Raw genomic sequence first — 14,738 nt, forward strand, 5'->3', positions numbered from 1 at the left:
CATGTGCTGAGCGCATAGACTGGTTCGGACAGGCATAGGTCTTTAGTTTAATCTAACATCGTGTTAACCCACAGTGAAAGTATGTTCAACAGTTTCTAACTGAATAAAATAGTGTTGCACTATTTTAAGGGTGGCTTGAATGTGTTCCATGGATCCAGAGCACCCAACACAACAAGAGAGAGAGAGAGAGACAGAAACAGAGACAGAGACAGAGAGAGAGAGACAGAGAGAGAGAGAGACAGAGACAGAGAGAGAGAGAGAGAGACAGAGAAAGGGAGAGAGAGAGACAGAGAAAGGGAGAGAGACAGAGACAGGGAGAAAGAGAGACAGAGAGAGAGAGAGAGACAGAGACAGAGACAACGAGAGAAAGAGAGAGAGAGAGAGAGAGACAGAGAGAGACACAGAGACAGAGAGAGAGAGAGAGAGAGAGAGAGACAGAGAGAGACACAGAGACAGACAGAGAGAGAGAGAGAGACACAGAGACAGAGAGAGAGAGAGAGAGAGAGAGACAGAGACAGAGAGAAAGACAGAGACAGGGAGAAAGAGAGACAGAGAGAGAGAGAGAGACAGAGAGAGAGAGAGAGAGACACAGAGACAGAGAGAGAGAGAGAGAGAGAGAGAGACAGAGACAGAGAGAAAGACAGAGAGAGAGACAGAGAGAGAGAGACAGAGACAGAGAGAGAGACAGAGACAGGGAGAAAGAGAGACAGAGAGAGAGAGAGAGACAGAGAGAGAGAGAGAGAGAGACAGAGAAAGGGAGAGAGAGAGACAGAGAAAGGGAGAGAGACAGAGACAGGGAGAAAGAGAGACAGAGAGAGAGAGAGAGACAGAGACAGAGACAACGAGAGAAAGAGAGAGAGAGAGAGAGAGAGAGACAGAGAAAGAGAGCGACCGAGAGAGAGAGAGAGAAAAAGAGAGAGAGAGACAGAAAGAGAGAGAGAGACAGAATGACAGAGAGAGAGACAGAATGACAGAGAGATAGAGAGAGGCAGAGAGAAAGAGAGACAGAGACAGGGAGAGAGGAGAGAAAGAGAGAGACACAGAGAGACAGACAGAGAGAGAGAGAGACACACAGAGGGAGAGGGAGGGGGAGGGGGTGAGGGGGAGGGGTTTAGGGAGGGAATTCCAGAGCTCGCCCCCCCCCCCCCCCCCCAGGCAGCCGAAGGCACGGCCGCCAATGGTGGAGCGATGGGAATGGGGGGGATGGTCAAGAGGCCGGAATTGGAGGAGCAGAGATCCCGGAGGGTTGTAGGGGCTGGAGGAGGTTACAGAGATAGGGAGGGGGTGTAGGGGCTGGAGGAGGTTACAGAGATAGGGAGGGGGCGTAGAGGCTGGAGGAGGTTACAGAGATAGGGAGGGGGTGTAGGGGCTGGAGGAGGTTACAGAGATAGGGAGGGGGGTGTAGGGGCTGGAGGAGGTTACAGAGATAGGGAGGGGGTGTAGGGGCTGGAGGAGGTTACAGTGATAGGGAGGGGGTGTAGGGGCTGGAGGAGGTTACAGAGATAGGGAGGGGGTGTAGGGGCTGGAGGAGGTTACAGAGATAGGGAGGGGGTGTAGGGGCTGGAGGAGGTTACAGAGATAGGGAGGGGGGTGTAGGGGCTGGAGGAGGTTACAGAAATAGGGAGGGGGTGTAGGGGCTGGAGGAGGTTACAGAGATAGGGAGGGGGTGTAGGGGCTGGAGCAGGTTACAGAGATAGGGAGGGGGTGTAGGGGCTGGAGGAGGTTACAGAGATAGGGAGAGGGTGTAGGGGCTGGAGGTGGTTACAAGGATAGGGAGGGGGTGTCGGGCTGGAGGAGGTTACAGAGATAGGGAGGGGGTGGAGGGGCAGGAGGAGGTTACAGAGATAGGGAGGGAGTGTAGGGGCTGGAGGAGGTTACAGAGATAGGGAGGGGGTGGCGGGGCTGGAGGAGGTTACAGAGATAGGGAGGGGGTGTAGGGGCTGGAGGAGGTTACAGAGATAGGGAGGGGGTGTCGGGGCTGGAGGAGGTTACAGAGATAGGGAGTGGGTGTAGGGGCTGGAGGAGGTTACAGAGATAGGGAGGGGGTGTAGGGGCTGGAGGAGGTTACAGGGATAGGGAGGGGGTGTAGGGGCTGGAGGAGGTTACAGAGATAGGGAGGGGGGTGTAGGGGCTGGAGGAGGTTACAGAGATAGGGAGTGGGTGTAGGGGCTGGAGGAGGTTACAGAGATAGGGAGGGGGTGTAGGGGCTGGAGGTGGTTACAGGGATAGGGAGGGGGTGTAGGGGCTGGAGGAGGTTACAGAGATAGGGAGGGGGTGTAGGGGCTGGAGGAGGTTACAGAGATAGGGAGGGGGTGTAGGGGCTGGAGGAGGTTACAGAGATAGGGAGGGGGTGTAGGGGCTGGAGGAGGTTACAGAGATAGGGAGGGGGTGTAGGGGCTAGAGGAGGTTACAGAGATAGGGAGGGGGTGTAGGGGCTGGAGGAGGTTACAGAGATAGGGAGGTGGTGTAGGGGCTGTTGGAGGTTACAGAGATAGGGAGGGGGTTGTAGGGGCTGGAGGAGGTTACAGAGATAGGGAGATGGTGTAGGGGCTGGAGGAGGTTACAGAGATAGGGAGGGGGTGTAGGGGCTGGAGGAGGTTACAGAGATAGGGAGGGGGTGTAGAGGCTGGAGGGGGTTACAGAGATAGGGAGGGGGTGTCGGGGCTGGAGGAGGTTACAGAGATAGGGAGGGGCTGTAGGGGCTGGAGGAGATTACAGAGATAGGGAGGGGGTTTGGAGCTGGAGGAGGTTACAGAGATAGGGAGGGGGTGTAGGGGCTGGAGGAGGTTACAGAGATAGGGAGGGGGTGTAGGGGGCTGTAGGAGGTTACAGAGAAAGGGAGGTGGTGTAGGGGCTGGAGGAGGTTACAGAGATAGGGAGGGGGTGTAGAGGCTGGAGGGGGTTACAGAGATAGGGAGGGGGTGTCGGGGCTGGAGGAGGTTACAGAGATAGGGAGGGGCTGTTGGGGCTGGAGGAGATTACAGAGATAGGGAGGGGGTTTGGAGCTGGAGGAGGTTACAGAGATAGGGAGGGGGTGTAGTGGCTGGAGGAGGTTACAGAGATAGGGAGGGGGGTGTAGGGGCTGGAGGTTACAGAGATAGGGAGGGGGTGTAGGGGCTGGAGGAGGTTACAGAGATAGGGAGGGTGTAGAGGCTGGAGGAGGTTACAGAGATAGGGAGGGGGTGTCGGGGCTGGAGGAGGTTACAGAGATAGGGAGGGGGTGTATGGGCTGGAGGAGGTTAAAGAGATAGGGAGGGTGTAGAGGCATATTCCCACTCACGGTGATATTAGGGCAAGCTGGCTAAAGGCTTAGCCCCAGAATGGTGTTTTAAGAATTATTTGTCAGGAGATTGAAGTGGAGCGGATCCCAGGAGGATTGTGGATGGGGCTGAAGGGGTATGAGGTGAGGGGGAAAAGGAATCTCACTCACTCCTCGGCACAACTCACGAACTTCCCGTTTGGCCGTTGTCCGCAGTTTCCGTATTTATCTCCGTTCTTATTGACGGTGTTGAAACAGATATCGTGAGCCTGAACAGACCCTGCAGACAAAAACAGGAGTCAGAATACAGCCCACTCTCTCACTGGTCAATATAACCCACTCCCTCACTGGTCAATATAACACACTCTCTCACTGGTAAATATAACCCACTCCCTCACTGGTCAATATAACCCACTCCCTCACTGGTCAATATAACCCACTCCCTCACTGGTCAACATAACCCACTCTCTCACTGGTCAATATAACCCACTTCGTCACTGGTCAATATAACCCACTCCCTCACTGGTCAATATAACCCACTCCCTCACTGGTCAATATAACCCACTCTCTCACTGGTCAATATAACCCACTCTCTCACTGGTCAATATAACCCACTCTCTCACTGGTCAATATAACCCACTCTCTCACTGGTCAATATAACCCACTCCCTCACTGGGCAATATAACCCACTCCCTCACTGGGCAATATAACCCACTCCCTCACTGGTCAATATAACCCACTCCCTCACTGGGCAATATAACCCACTCCCTCACTGGTCAATAGAACTCACTCTCTCACTGGGCAATAGAACTCACTCTCTCACTGGGCAATATAACCCACTCCCTCACTGGGCAATATAAACCACTCCCTCACTGGGCAATATAACCCACTCCCTCACTGGGCAATATAACCCACTCCCTCACTGGTCAATATAACCCACTCCCTCACTGGTCAATATAACCCACTCCCTCACTGGTCAATATAACCCACTCCCTCACTGGTCAATATAACCCACTCCCTCACTGGTCAATATGACCCACTCCCTCACTGGTCAATATAACCCACTCTCTCACAGGTCAATATAACCCACTCCCTCACTGGTCAATATAACCCACTCCCTCACTGGTCAATATAACCCACTCTCTCACTGGTCAATATAACCCACTCTCTCACTGGTCAATATAACCCACTCCCTCACTGGGCAATATAACCCACTCTCTCACTGGTCAATATAACCCAATCTCTCACTGCTCAATATAACCCACTCCCTCACTGGTCAATATAACCCACTCTCTCACTGGTCAATATAACCCACTCCCTCACTGGTCAATATAACCCACTCCCTCACTGGACAATATAACCCACTCCCTCACTGGGCAATATAACCCACTCTCTCACTGGTCAATATAACCCACTCCCTCACTGGGCAATATATACCCACTCCCTCACTGGTCAATATAACCCACTCCCTCACTGGGCAATATAACCCACTCTCTCACTGGTCAATATAACCCACTCTCTCACTGGTCAATATAACCCTCTCCCTCACTGGTCAATATAACCCACTCCCTCACTGGTCAATATAACCCACTCCCTCACTGGTCAATATAACCCACTCCATCACTGGTCAATATAACCCACTCCCTCACTGGTCAATATAACCCACTCCCTCACTGGTCAATATAACCCACTCCCTCACTGGTCAATATAACCCACTCCCTCACTGGTCAATATAACCCACTCCCTCACTGGTCAATATAACCCACTCTCTCACTGGTCAATATAACCCACTCCATCACTGGTCAATATAACCCACTCCCTCACTGGGCAATATAACCCACTCTCTCACTGGTCAATATAACCCACTCCCTCACTGGTCAATACAACCCACTCCATCACTGGTCAATATAACCCACTCCCTCACTGGTCAATATAACCCACTCTCTCACTGGTCACTATAACCCACACCCTCACTGGTCAATATAACCCACTCTCTCACTGGTCAACATAACCCACTCCCTCACTGGGCAATATAAACCACTCCCTCACTGGTCAATATCACCCACTCCCTCACTGGGCAATATAACCCACTCACCCACTGGTCAATATGACCCAGTCCCTCACTGGGCAATATAACCCACTCTCTCACTGGTCAATATAACCCAGTCCCTCACTGGTCAATATAACCCAGTCCCTCACTGGGCAATATAACCCACTCTCTCACTGGTCACTATAACCTACTCCCTCACTGGTCAGTATAACCCCCTCTCTCACTGGTCAATATAACCCACTCCATCACTGGTCAATATAACCCACTCCCTCACTGGTCAATATAACCAACTCCCTCACTGGTCAATGTAACCCACTCCCTCAATGGTCAATGTAACCCACTCCCTCACTGGTCACTGTAACCCACTCCCTCACTGGTCAATATAACCCACTCTCTCATTGGTCAATATAACCCACTCTCTCACTGGTCAATATAACCCACTCTCTCACTGGTCAATATAACCCACTCCCTCACTGGGCAATATAAACCACTCCCTCACTGGTCAATATAACCCACTCCCTCACTGGGCAATATAACCCACTCACTCACTGGTCAATATAACCCACTCCCTCACTGGTCAATATAACCCACTCTCTCACTGGTCAATATAACCCACTCCCTCACTGGGCAATATAACCCACTCTCTCACTGGTCAATATAAACCACTCTCTCAATGGTCAATATAACCCACTCTCTCACTGGGCAATATAACCCACTCTCACTGGGCAATATAACCCACTCCCTCACTGGGCAATATAAACCACTCTCTCACTGGTCACTATAAACCACTCCCTCACTGGTCAGTATAACCCACTCTCTCACTGGTCAATATAACCCACTCCCTCACTGGTCAATATAACCCACTCCCTCACTGGTCAATATAACCCACTCCCTCACTGGTCAATATAACCCACTCCCTCACTGGTCAATATAACCCACTCCCTCACTGGGCAATATAACCCACTCCCTCACTGGTCAATATAACCCACTCCCTCACTGGTCAATATAACCCACTCCCTCACTGGTCAATATAACCCACTCTCTCACTGGTCAATATAACCCACTCTCTCACTGGTCAATAGAAACCACACTCTCACTGGTCAACATAACCCAGTCCCTCATTGGTCAATATAACCCACTCTCTCACTGGTCACTATAACCCACTCCCACACTGGTCAATATAACCCACTCTCTCACTGGTCAATATAACCCAGTCCCTCACTGGTCAATATAACCCACTCTCTCACTGGTCACTATAACCCACTCCCTCACTGGTCAATATAACCCACTCCATCACTGGTCAATATAACCCACTCCCTCACTGGTCAATATAACCCACTCTCTCACCGGTCAATATAACCCACTCCCTCACTGGTCAATATAACCCTCTCTCACTGGTCAATATATCCCACTCCCTCACTGGTCAATATAACCCACTCCCTCACTGGTCAATATAACCCACTCCCTCACTAGTCAATATAACCCACTCTCTCACTGGTCACTATAACCCACCCCCTCACTGGTCAATATAACCCACTCCCTCACTGGTCAATATAACCCACTCTCTCACCGGTCAATATAACCCACTCCCTCACTGGTCAATATAACCCACTCTCACTGGTCAATATAACCCACTCCCTCACTGTGCAATATAACCCACTCTCTCACTGTCCAATATAACCCACTCCCTCACTGGGCAATATAACCCACTCTCTCACTGGTCAATATAACCCACTCTCTCACTGGTCAATATAACCCACTCCCTCACTGCCCAATATAACCCTCTCCCTCACTAGTCAATATAACCCACTCTCTCGCTGGTCAATATAACCCACTCTCTCACTGGTCAATATAACCCACTCCCTCACTGGTCAATATAACCCAGTCCCTCACTGGGCAATATAACCCACTCTCTCACTGGTCAATATAACCCACTCCCTCACTGGTCACTATAACCCACTCTCTCACTGGTCAATATAACCCACTCCATCACTGGTCAATATAACCCAGTCCCTCATTGGTCAATATAACCCACTCTCTCACTGGTCAATATAACCCACTCGCTCACTGGTCAATATAACCCACTCCCTCACTGGTCACTATAACCCACTCTCTCACTGGTCAATATAACTCACTCCCTCACTGGTCAATATAACCCAGTCCCTCATTGGTCAATATAACCCACTCTCTCACTGGTCAATATAACCCACTCCCTCACTGGTCAATATAACCCACTCCCTCACTGGTAAATATAACCCACTCCCTCACTGGTCAATATAACACACTCCCTCACTGGTCAATATAACCCACTCCCTTACTGGTCAATATGACCCACTCCCTCACTGGTCAATATAACCCACTCTCTCACTGGTCAATATAACCCACTCTCTCTCTGGTCAATATCACCCACTCCCTCACTGGTCAATATAACCCACTCTCTCACTGGTCAATATAACCCACTCTCTCACTGGTCAATATAACCCAATCTCTCACTGGTCAATATAACCCACTCCCTCACTGATCAATATAACCCACTCCCTCACTGGTCAATATATCCACTCCCTCACTGATCAATATAACCCACTCTCTCACTGGTCAATATAACCCACTCCCTCACTGGTCAATATAACCCACTCCCTCACTGGTCAATATAACCCACTCCCTCACTGGTCAATATAACCCAGTCCCTCACTGGGCAATATAACCCACTCTCTCAATGGTCAATATAACCCACTCCCTCACTGGTCAATATAACCCACTCCATCACTGGTCAATATAACCCACTCCCTCACTGGGCAATATAACCCACTCTCTCACTGGTCAATATAACCCACTCTCTCACTGGTCAATATAACCCACTCCCTCACTGGTCAATATAACCCACTCCCTCACTGGGCAATATAACCCACTCCCTCACTGGTCAATATAACCCACTCCCTCACTGGTCAATATAACCCACTCCCTCACTGGGCAATATAACCCACTCCCTCACTGGTCAATATAACCCACTCCCTCACTGGTCAATATATCCACTCCCTCACTGATCAATATAACCCACTCTCTCACTGGTCAATATAACCCACTCCCTCACTGGTCAATATAACCAACTCCCTCACTGGTCAATATAACCCACTCCCTCACTGGTCAATATAACCCAGTCCCTCACTGGGCAATATAACCCACTCTCTCACTGGTCAATATAACCCACTCCCTCACTGGTCAATATAACCCACTCCATCACTGGTCAATATAACCCACTCCCTCACTGGGCAATATAACCTACTCTCTCACTGGTCAATATAACCCACTCTCTCACTGGTCAATATAACCCACTCCCTCACTGGTCAATATAACCCACTCCCTCACTGGTCAATATAACCCACTCCCTCACTGGGCAATATAACCCACTCCCTCACTGGTTAATATAACCCACTCCCTCACTGGTCAATATAACCCACTCCCTCACTGGGCAATATAACCCACTCCCTCACTGGTCAATATAACCCACTCCCTCACTGGTCAGTATAACCCACTCTCTCACTGGTCAATATAACCCAGTCCCTCACTGGTCAATATAACCCACTCCCTCACTGGTCAATATAACCCAGTCCCTCATTGGTCAATATAACCCACTCTCTCACTGGTCAATATAACCCACTCTCTCACTGGTCAATATAACCCACTCTCTCACTGGTCAATATAACCCACTCTCTCACTGTTCAATATAACCCACTCTCTCACTGGTCAATATAACCCACTCCCTCACTGATCAATATAACCCACTCCCTCACTGGTCAATATATCCACTCCCTCACTGATCAATATAACCCACTCTCTCACTGGTCAATATAACCCACTCCCTCACTGGTCAATATAACCCACTCCCTCACTGGTCAATATAACCCACTCCCTCACTGGTCAATATAACCCAGTCCCTCACTGGGCAATATAACCCACTCTCTCAATGGTCAATATAACCCACTCCCTCACTGGTCAATATAACCCACTCCATCACTGGTCAATATAACCCACTCCCTCACTGGGCAATATAACCCACTCTCTCACTGGTCAATATAACCCACTCTCTCACTGGTCAATATAACCCACTCCCTCACTGGTCAATATAACCCACTCCCTCACTGGGCAATATAACCCACTCCCTCACTGGTCAATATAACCCACTCCCTCACTGGTCAATATAACCCACTCCCACACTGGGCAATATAACCCACTCCCTCACTGGTCAATATAACCCACTCCCTCACTGGTCAATATATCCACTCCCTCACTGATCAATATAACCCACTCTCTCACTGGTCAATATAACCCACTCCCTCACTGGTCAATATAACCAACTCCCTCACTGGTCAATATAACCCACTCCCTCACTGGTCAATATAACCCAGTCCCTCACTGGGCAATATAACCCACTCTCTCACTGGTCAATATAACCCACTCCCTCACTGGTCAATATAACCCACTCCATCACTGGTCAATATAACCCACTCCCTCACTGGGCAATATAACCTACTCTCTCACTGGTCAATATAACCCACTCTCTCACTGGTCAATATAACCCACTCCCTCACTGGTCAATATAACCCACTCCCTCACTGGTCAATATAACCCACTCCCTCACTGGGCAATATAACCCACTCCCTCACTGGTTAATATAACCCACTCCCTCACTGGTCAATATAACCCACTCCCTCACTGGGCAATATAACCCACTCCCTCACTGGTCAATATAACCCACTCCCTCACTGGTCAGTATAACCCACTCTCTCACTGGTCAATATAACCCAGTCCCTCACTGGTCAATATAACCCACTCCCTCACTGGTCAATATAACCCAGTCCCTCATTGGTCAATATAACCCACTCTCTCACTGGTCAATATAACCCACTCTCTCACTGGTCAATATAACCCACTCTCTCACTGGTCAATATAACCCACTCTCTCACTGTTCAATATAACCCACTCTCTCACTGGTCAATATAACCCACTCCATCACTGGTCAATATAACCCACTCTCTCACTGGTCAATATAACCCACTCCCTCACTGGTCAATATAACCCACTCCCTCACTGGTCAATATAACTCACTCCCTCACTGGTCAATATAACCCACTCCCTCACTAGTCAATATAACCCACTCTCTCACTGGTCAATATAACCCACTCTCTAACTGGTCAATATAACCCAGTCCCTCATTGGTCAATATAACCCACTCTCTCACTGGTCAATATAACCCACTCACTCACTGGTCAATATAACCCACTCCCTCACTGGTCAATATAACCCACTCCCTCACTGGTCAATATAACCCACTCTCTCACTGGTCAATATAACCCACTCTCTCACTGGTCAATATCACCCACTCTCTCACTGGTCAATAATACCCACTCCCCCACTGGTCAATATAACCCACTCCCTCACTGGTCAATATAACCCACTCTCTCACTGTTCAATATAACCCACTCCCTCACTGGTCAATATAGCCCACTCTCTCACTGGTCAATATAACCCACTCTCTCACTGGTCAATATAACCCACTCCATCACTGGTCAATATAACCCACTCCCTCACTGGTCAATATAACCCACTCCCTCACTGGTCAATATAACCCACTCCCTCACTGGTCAATATAACCCACTCCCTCACTGGTCAATATAACCCACTCTCTCACTGGTCAATATAACCCACTCTCTCACTGGTCAATATAACCCACTCTCTCACTGGTCACTATAACCCACTCCCTCACTGGTCAATATAACCCACTCCCTCACTGGTCAATATAACCCACTCTCTCACCGGTCAATATAACCCACTCCCTCACTGGTCAATATAACCCACTCTCACTGGTCAATATAACCCACTCCCTCACTGTGCAATATAACCCACTCTCTCACTGTCCAATATAACCCACTCCCTCACTGGTCACTATAACCCATTCCATCACTGGGCAATATAACCCACTCTCTCACTGGTCAATATAACCCACTCTCTCACTGGTCAATATAACCCACTCCCTCACTGCCCAATATAACCCTCTCCCTCACTAGTCAATATAACCCACTCTCTCACTGGTCAATATAACCCACTCTCTCACTGGTCAATATAACCCACTCCCTCACTGGTCAATATAACCCAGTCCCTCACTGGGCAATATAACCCACTCTCTCACTGGTCAATATAACCCACTCCCTCACTGGTCACTATAACCCACTCTCTCACTGGTCAATATAACCCACTCCCTCGCTGGGCAATATAACCCAGTCCCTCATTGGTCAATATAACCCACTCTCTCACTGGTCAATATAACCCACTCCCTCACTGGTCAATATAACCCACTCCCTCACTGGTCACTATAACCAACTCTCTCACTGGTCAATATAACCCACTCCCTCACTGGTCAATATAACCCAGTCCCTCATTGGTCAATAAAACCCACTCTCTCACTGGTCAATATAACCCACTCCCTCACTGGTCAATATAACCGACTCCCTCACTGGTCAATATAACCCACTCACTCACTGGTCAATATAACCCACTCCCTCACTGGTCAATATAACCCACTCCCTCACTGGTCAATATAACCCAGTCCCTCACTGGTCAATATTACCCACTCTCTCACTGGTCAATATAACCCACTCCCTCACTGATCAATATAACCCACTCTCTCATTGGTCAATATAACCCACTCCCTCACTGGTCAATATAACCCACTCCTTCACTGGTCAATATAACCCACTCCCTCACTGGTCAATATAACCCAGTCCCTCACTGGTCAATATAACCCACTCTCTCACTGGTCAATATAACCCACTGCCTCACTGATCAATATAACCCACTCTCTCACTGGTCAATATAACCCACTCCCTCACTGGTCAATATAACCCACTCCCTCACTGGTCAATATAACCCACTCCCTCACTGGTCAATATAACCCAGTCCCTCACTGGGCAATATAACCCACTCTCTCACTGGTCAATATAACCCACTCCCTCACTGGTCAATATAACCCACTCCCTCACTGGGCAATATAACCCACTCTCTCACTGGTCAATATAACCCACTCTCTCACTGGTCAATATAACCCACTCCCTCACTGGTCAATATAACCCACTCCCTCACTGGTCAATATAACCCACTCCCTCACTGGTCAATATAACCCACTCCCTCACTGGTCAATATAACCCACTCCCTCACTGGTCAATATAACCCACTCCCTCGCTGGGCAATATAACCCACTCCCTCACTGGTCAATATAACCCACTCCCTCACTGGTCAGTATAACCCACTCTCTCACTGGTCAATATAACCCAGTCCCTCACTGGTCAATATAACCCACTCCCTCACTGGTCAATATAACCCAGTCCCTCATTGGTCAATATAACCCACTCTCTCACTGGTCAATATAACCCACTCTCTCACTGGTCAATATAACCCACTCTCTCACTGGTCAATATAACCCACTCTCTCACTGTTCAATATAACCCACTCTCTCACTGGTCAATATAACCCACTCCATCACTAGTCAATATAACCCACTCCCTCACTGGTCAATATAACCCAGTCCCTCATTGGTCAATATAACCCACTCTCTCACTGGTCAATATAACCCACTCTCTCACTGGTCAATATAACCCACTCTCTCACTGGTCAATATAACCCACTCTCTCACTGTTCAATATAACCCACTCTCTCACTGGTCAATATAACCCACTCCATCACTGGTCAATATAACCCACTCTCTCACTGGTCAATATAACCCACTCCCTCACTGGTCAATATAACCCACTCCCTCACTGGTCAATATAACCCAGTCCCTCATTGGTCAATATAACCCACTCTCTCACTGGTCAATATAACCCACTCTCTCACTGGTCAATATAACCCACTCTCTCACTGGTCAATATAACCCACTCTCTCACTGTTCAATATAACCCACTCTCTCACTGGTCAATATAACCCACTCCATCACTGGTCAATATAACCCACTCCCTCACTGGTCAATATAACCCAGTCCCTCATTGGTCAATATAACCCACTCTCTCACTGGTCAATATAACCCACTCTCTCACTGGTCAATATAACCCACTCTCTCACTGGTCAATATAACCCACTCTCTCACTGTTCAATATAACCCACTCTCTCACTGGTCAATATAACCCACTCCATCACTGGTCAATATAACCCACTTTCTCACTGGTCAATATAACCCACTCCCTCACTGGTCAATATAACCCACTCCCTCACTGGTCAATATAACTCACTCCCTCACTGGTCAATATAACCCACTCCCTCACTGGTCAATATAACCCACTCTCTCACTGGTCAATATAACCCACTCTCTCACTGGTCAATATAACCCAGTCCCTCATTGGTCAATATAACCCACTCTCTCACTGGTCAATATAACCCACTCACTCACTGGTCAATATAACCCACTCCCTCACTGGTCAATATAACCCACTCCCTCACTGGTCAATATAACCCACTCTCTCACTGGTCAATATAACCCACTCTCTCGCTGGTCAATATAACCCACTCTCTCACTGGTCAATATAACCCACTCCCTCACTGGTCAATATAACCCACTCCCTCACTGGTCAATATAACCCACTCTCTCACTGTTCAATATAACCCACTCCCTCACTGGTCAATATAACCCACTCTCTCACTGGTCAATATAATCCACTCTCTCACTGGTCAATATAACCCACTCCCTCACTGGTCAATATAACCCACTCCCTCACTGGTCAATATAACCCACTCTCTCACTGGTCAATATAACCCACACCCTCACTGGTCAATATAACCCACTCTCTCACTGGTCAATATAACCCACACTCTCACTGGTCAATATAACCCACTCTCACTGGTCAATATAACCCACTCCCTCACTGGTCAATATAATCCACTCCCTCACTGGTCAATATAACCCACTCTCTCACTGGTCAATATAACCCACTCCCTCACTGGTCAATATAACCCACTCTCTCACTGGTCAATATAACCCACTCCCTCACTGGTCAATATAACCCACTCCGTCACTGGTCACTATAACCCACTCTCTCACTGGTCACTATAACCCACTCCCTCACTGGTCAATATAACCCACTCCCTCACTGGTCAATATAACCCAGTCCCCTCACTGGTCAATATAACCCAGTCCCTCATTGGTCAATATAACCCACTCCCTCACTGGGCAATATAACCCACTCTCTCACTGGTCAATATAACCCAATCTCTCACTGCTCAATATAACCCACTCCCTCACTGGTCAATATAACCCACTCTCTCACTGGTCAATATAACCCACTCCCTCACTGGTCAATATAACCCACTCCCTCACTGGACAATATAACCCACTCCCTCACTGGGCAATATAACCCACTCTCTCACTGGTCAATATAACCCACT

General features: G+C 48.8%; 1 protein-coding gene across 4 annotated transcripts in view; it reads right to left on the reverse strand.

Moving 5' to 3' along the window:
* adam15 (ADAM metallopeptidase domain 15) overlaps positions 1–14,738 on the reverse strand; it is a 148,918-nt gene that overhangs the window by 52,119 nt on the left and 82,061 nt on the right. For all 4 annotated transcript variants that reach the window (XM_072490561.1, XM_072490562.1, XM_072490560.1 and 1 more), the window contains exon 15: positions 3,431–3,539. In XM_072490561.1, the coding sequence (XP_072346662.1) occupies positions 3,431–3,539 (109 nt within the window). The remainder of the gene's footprint in view (positions 1–3,430; positions 3,540–14,738) is intronic.

Source organism: Scyliorhinus torazame, chromosome 26 (assembly GCF_047496885.1).
Source record: "Scyliorhinus torazame isolate Kashiwa2021f chromosome 26, sScyTor2.1, whole genome shotgun sequence".
NCBI classification, from domain to species: Eukaryota; Metazoa; Chordata; class Chondrichthyes; order Carcharhiniformes; family Scyliorhinidae; genus Scyliorhinus; species Scyliorhinus torazame.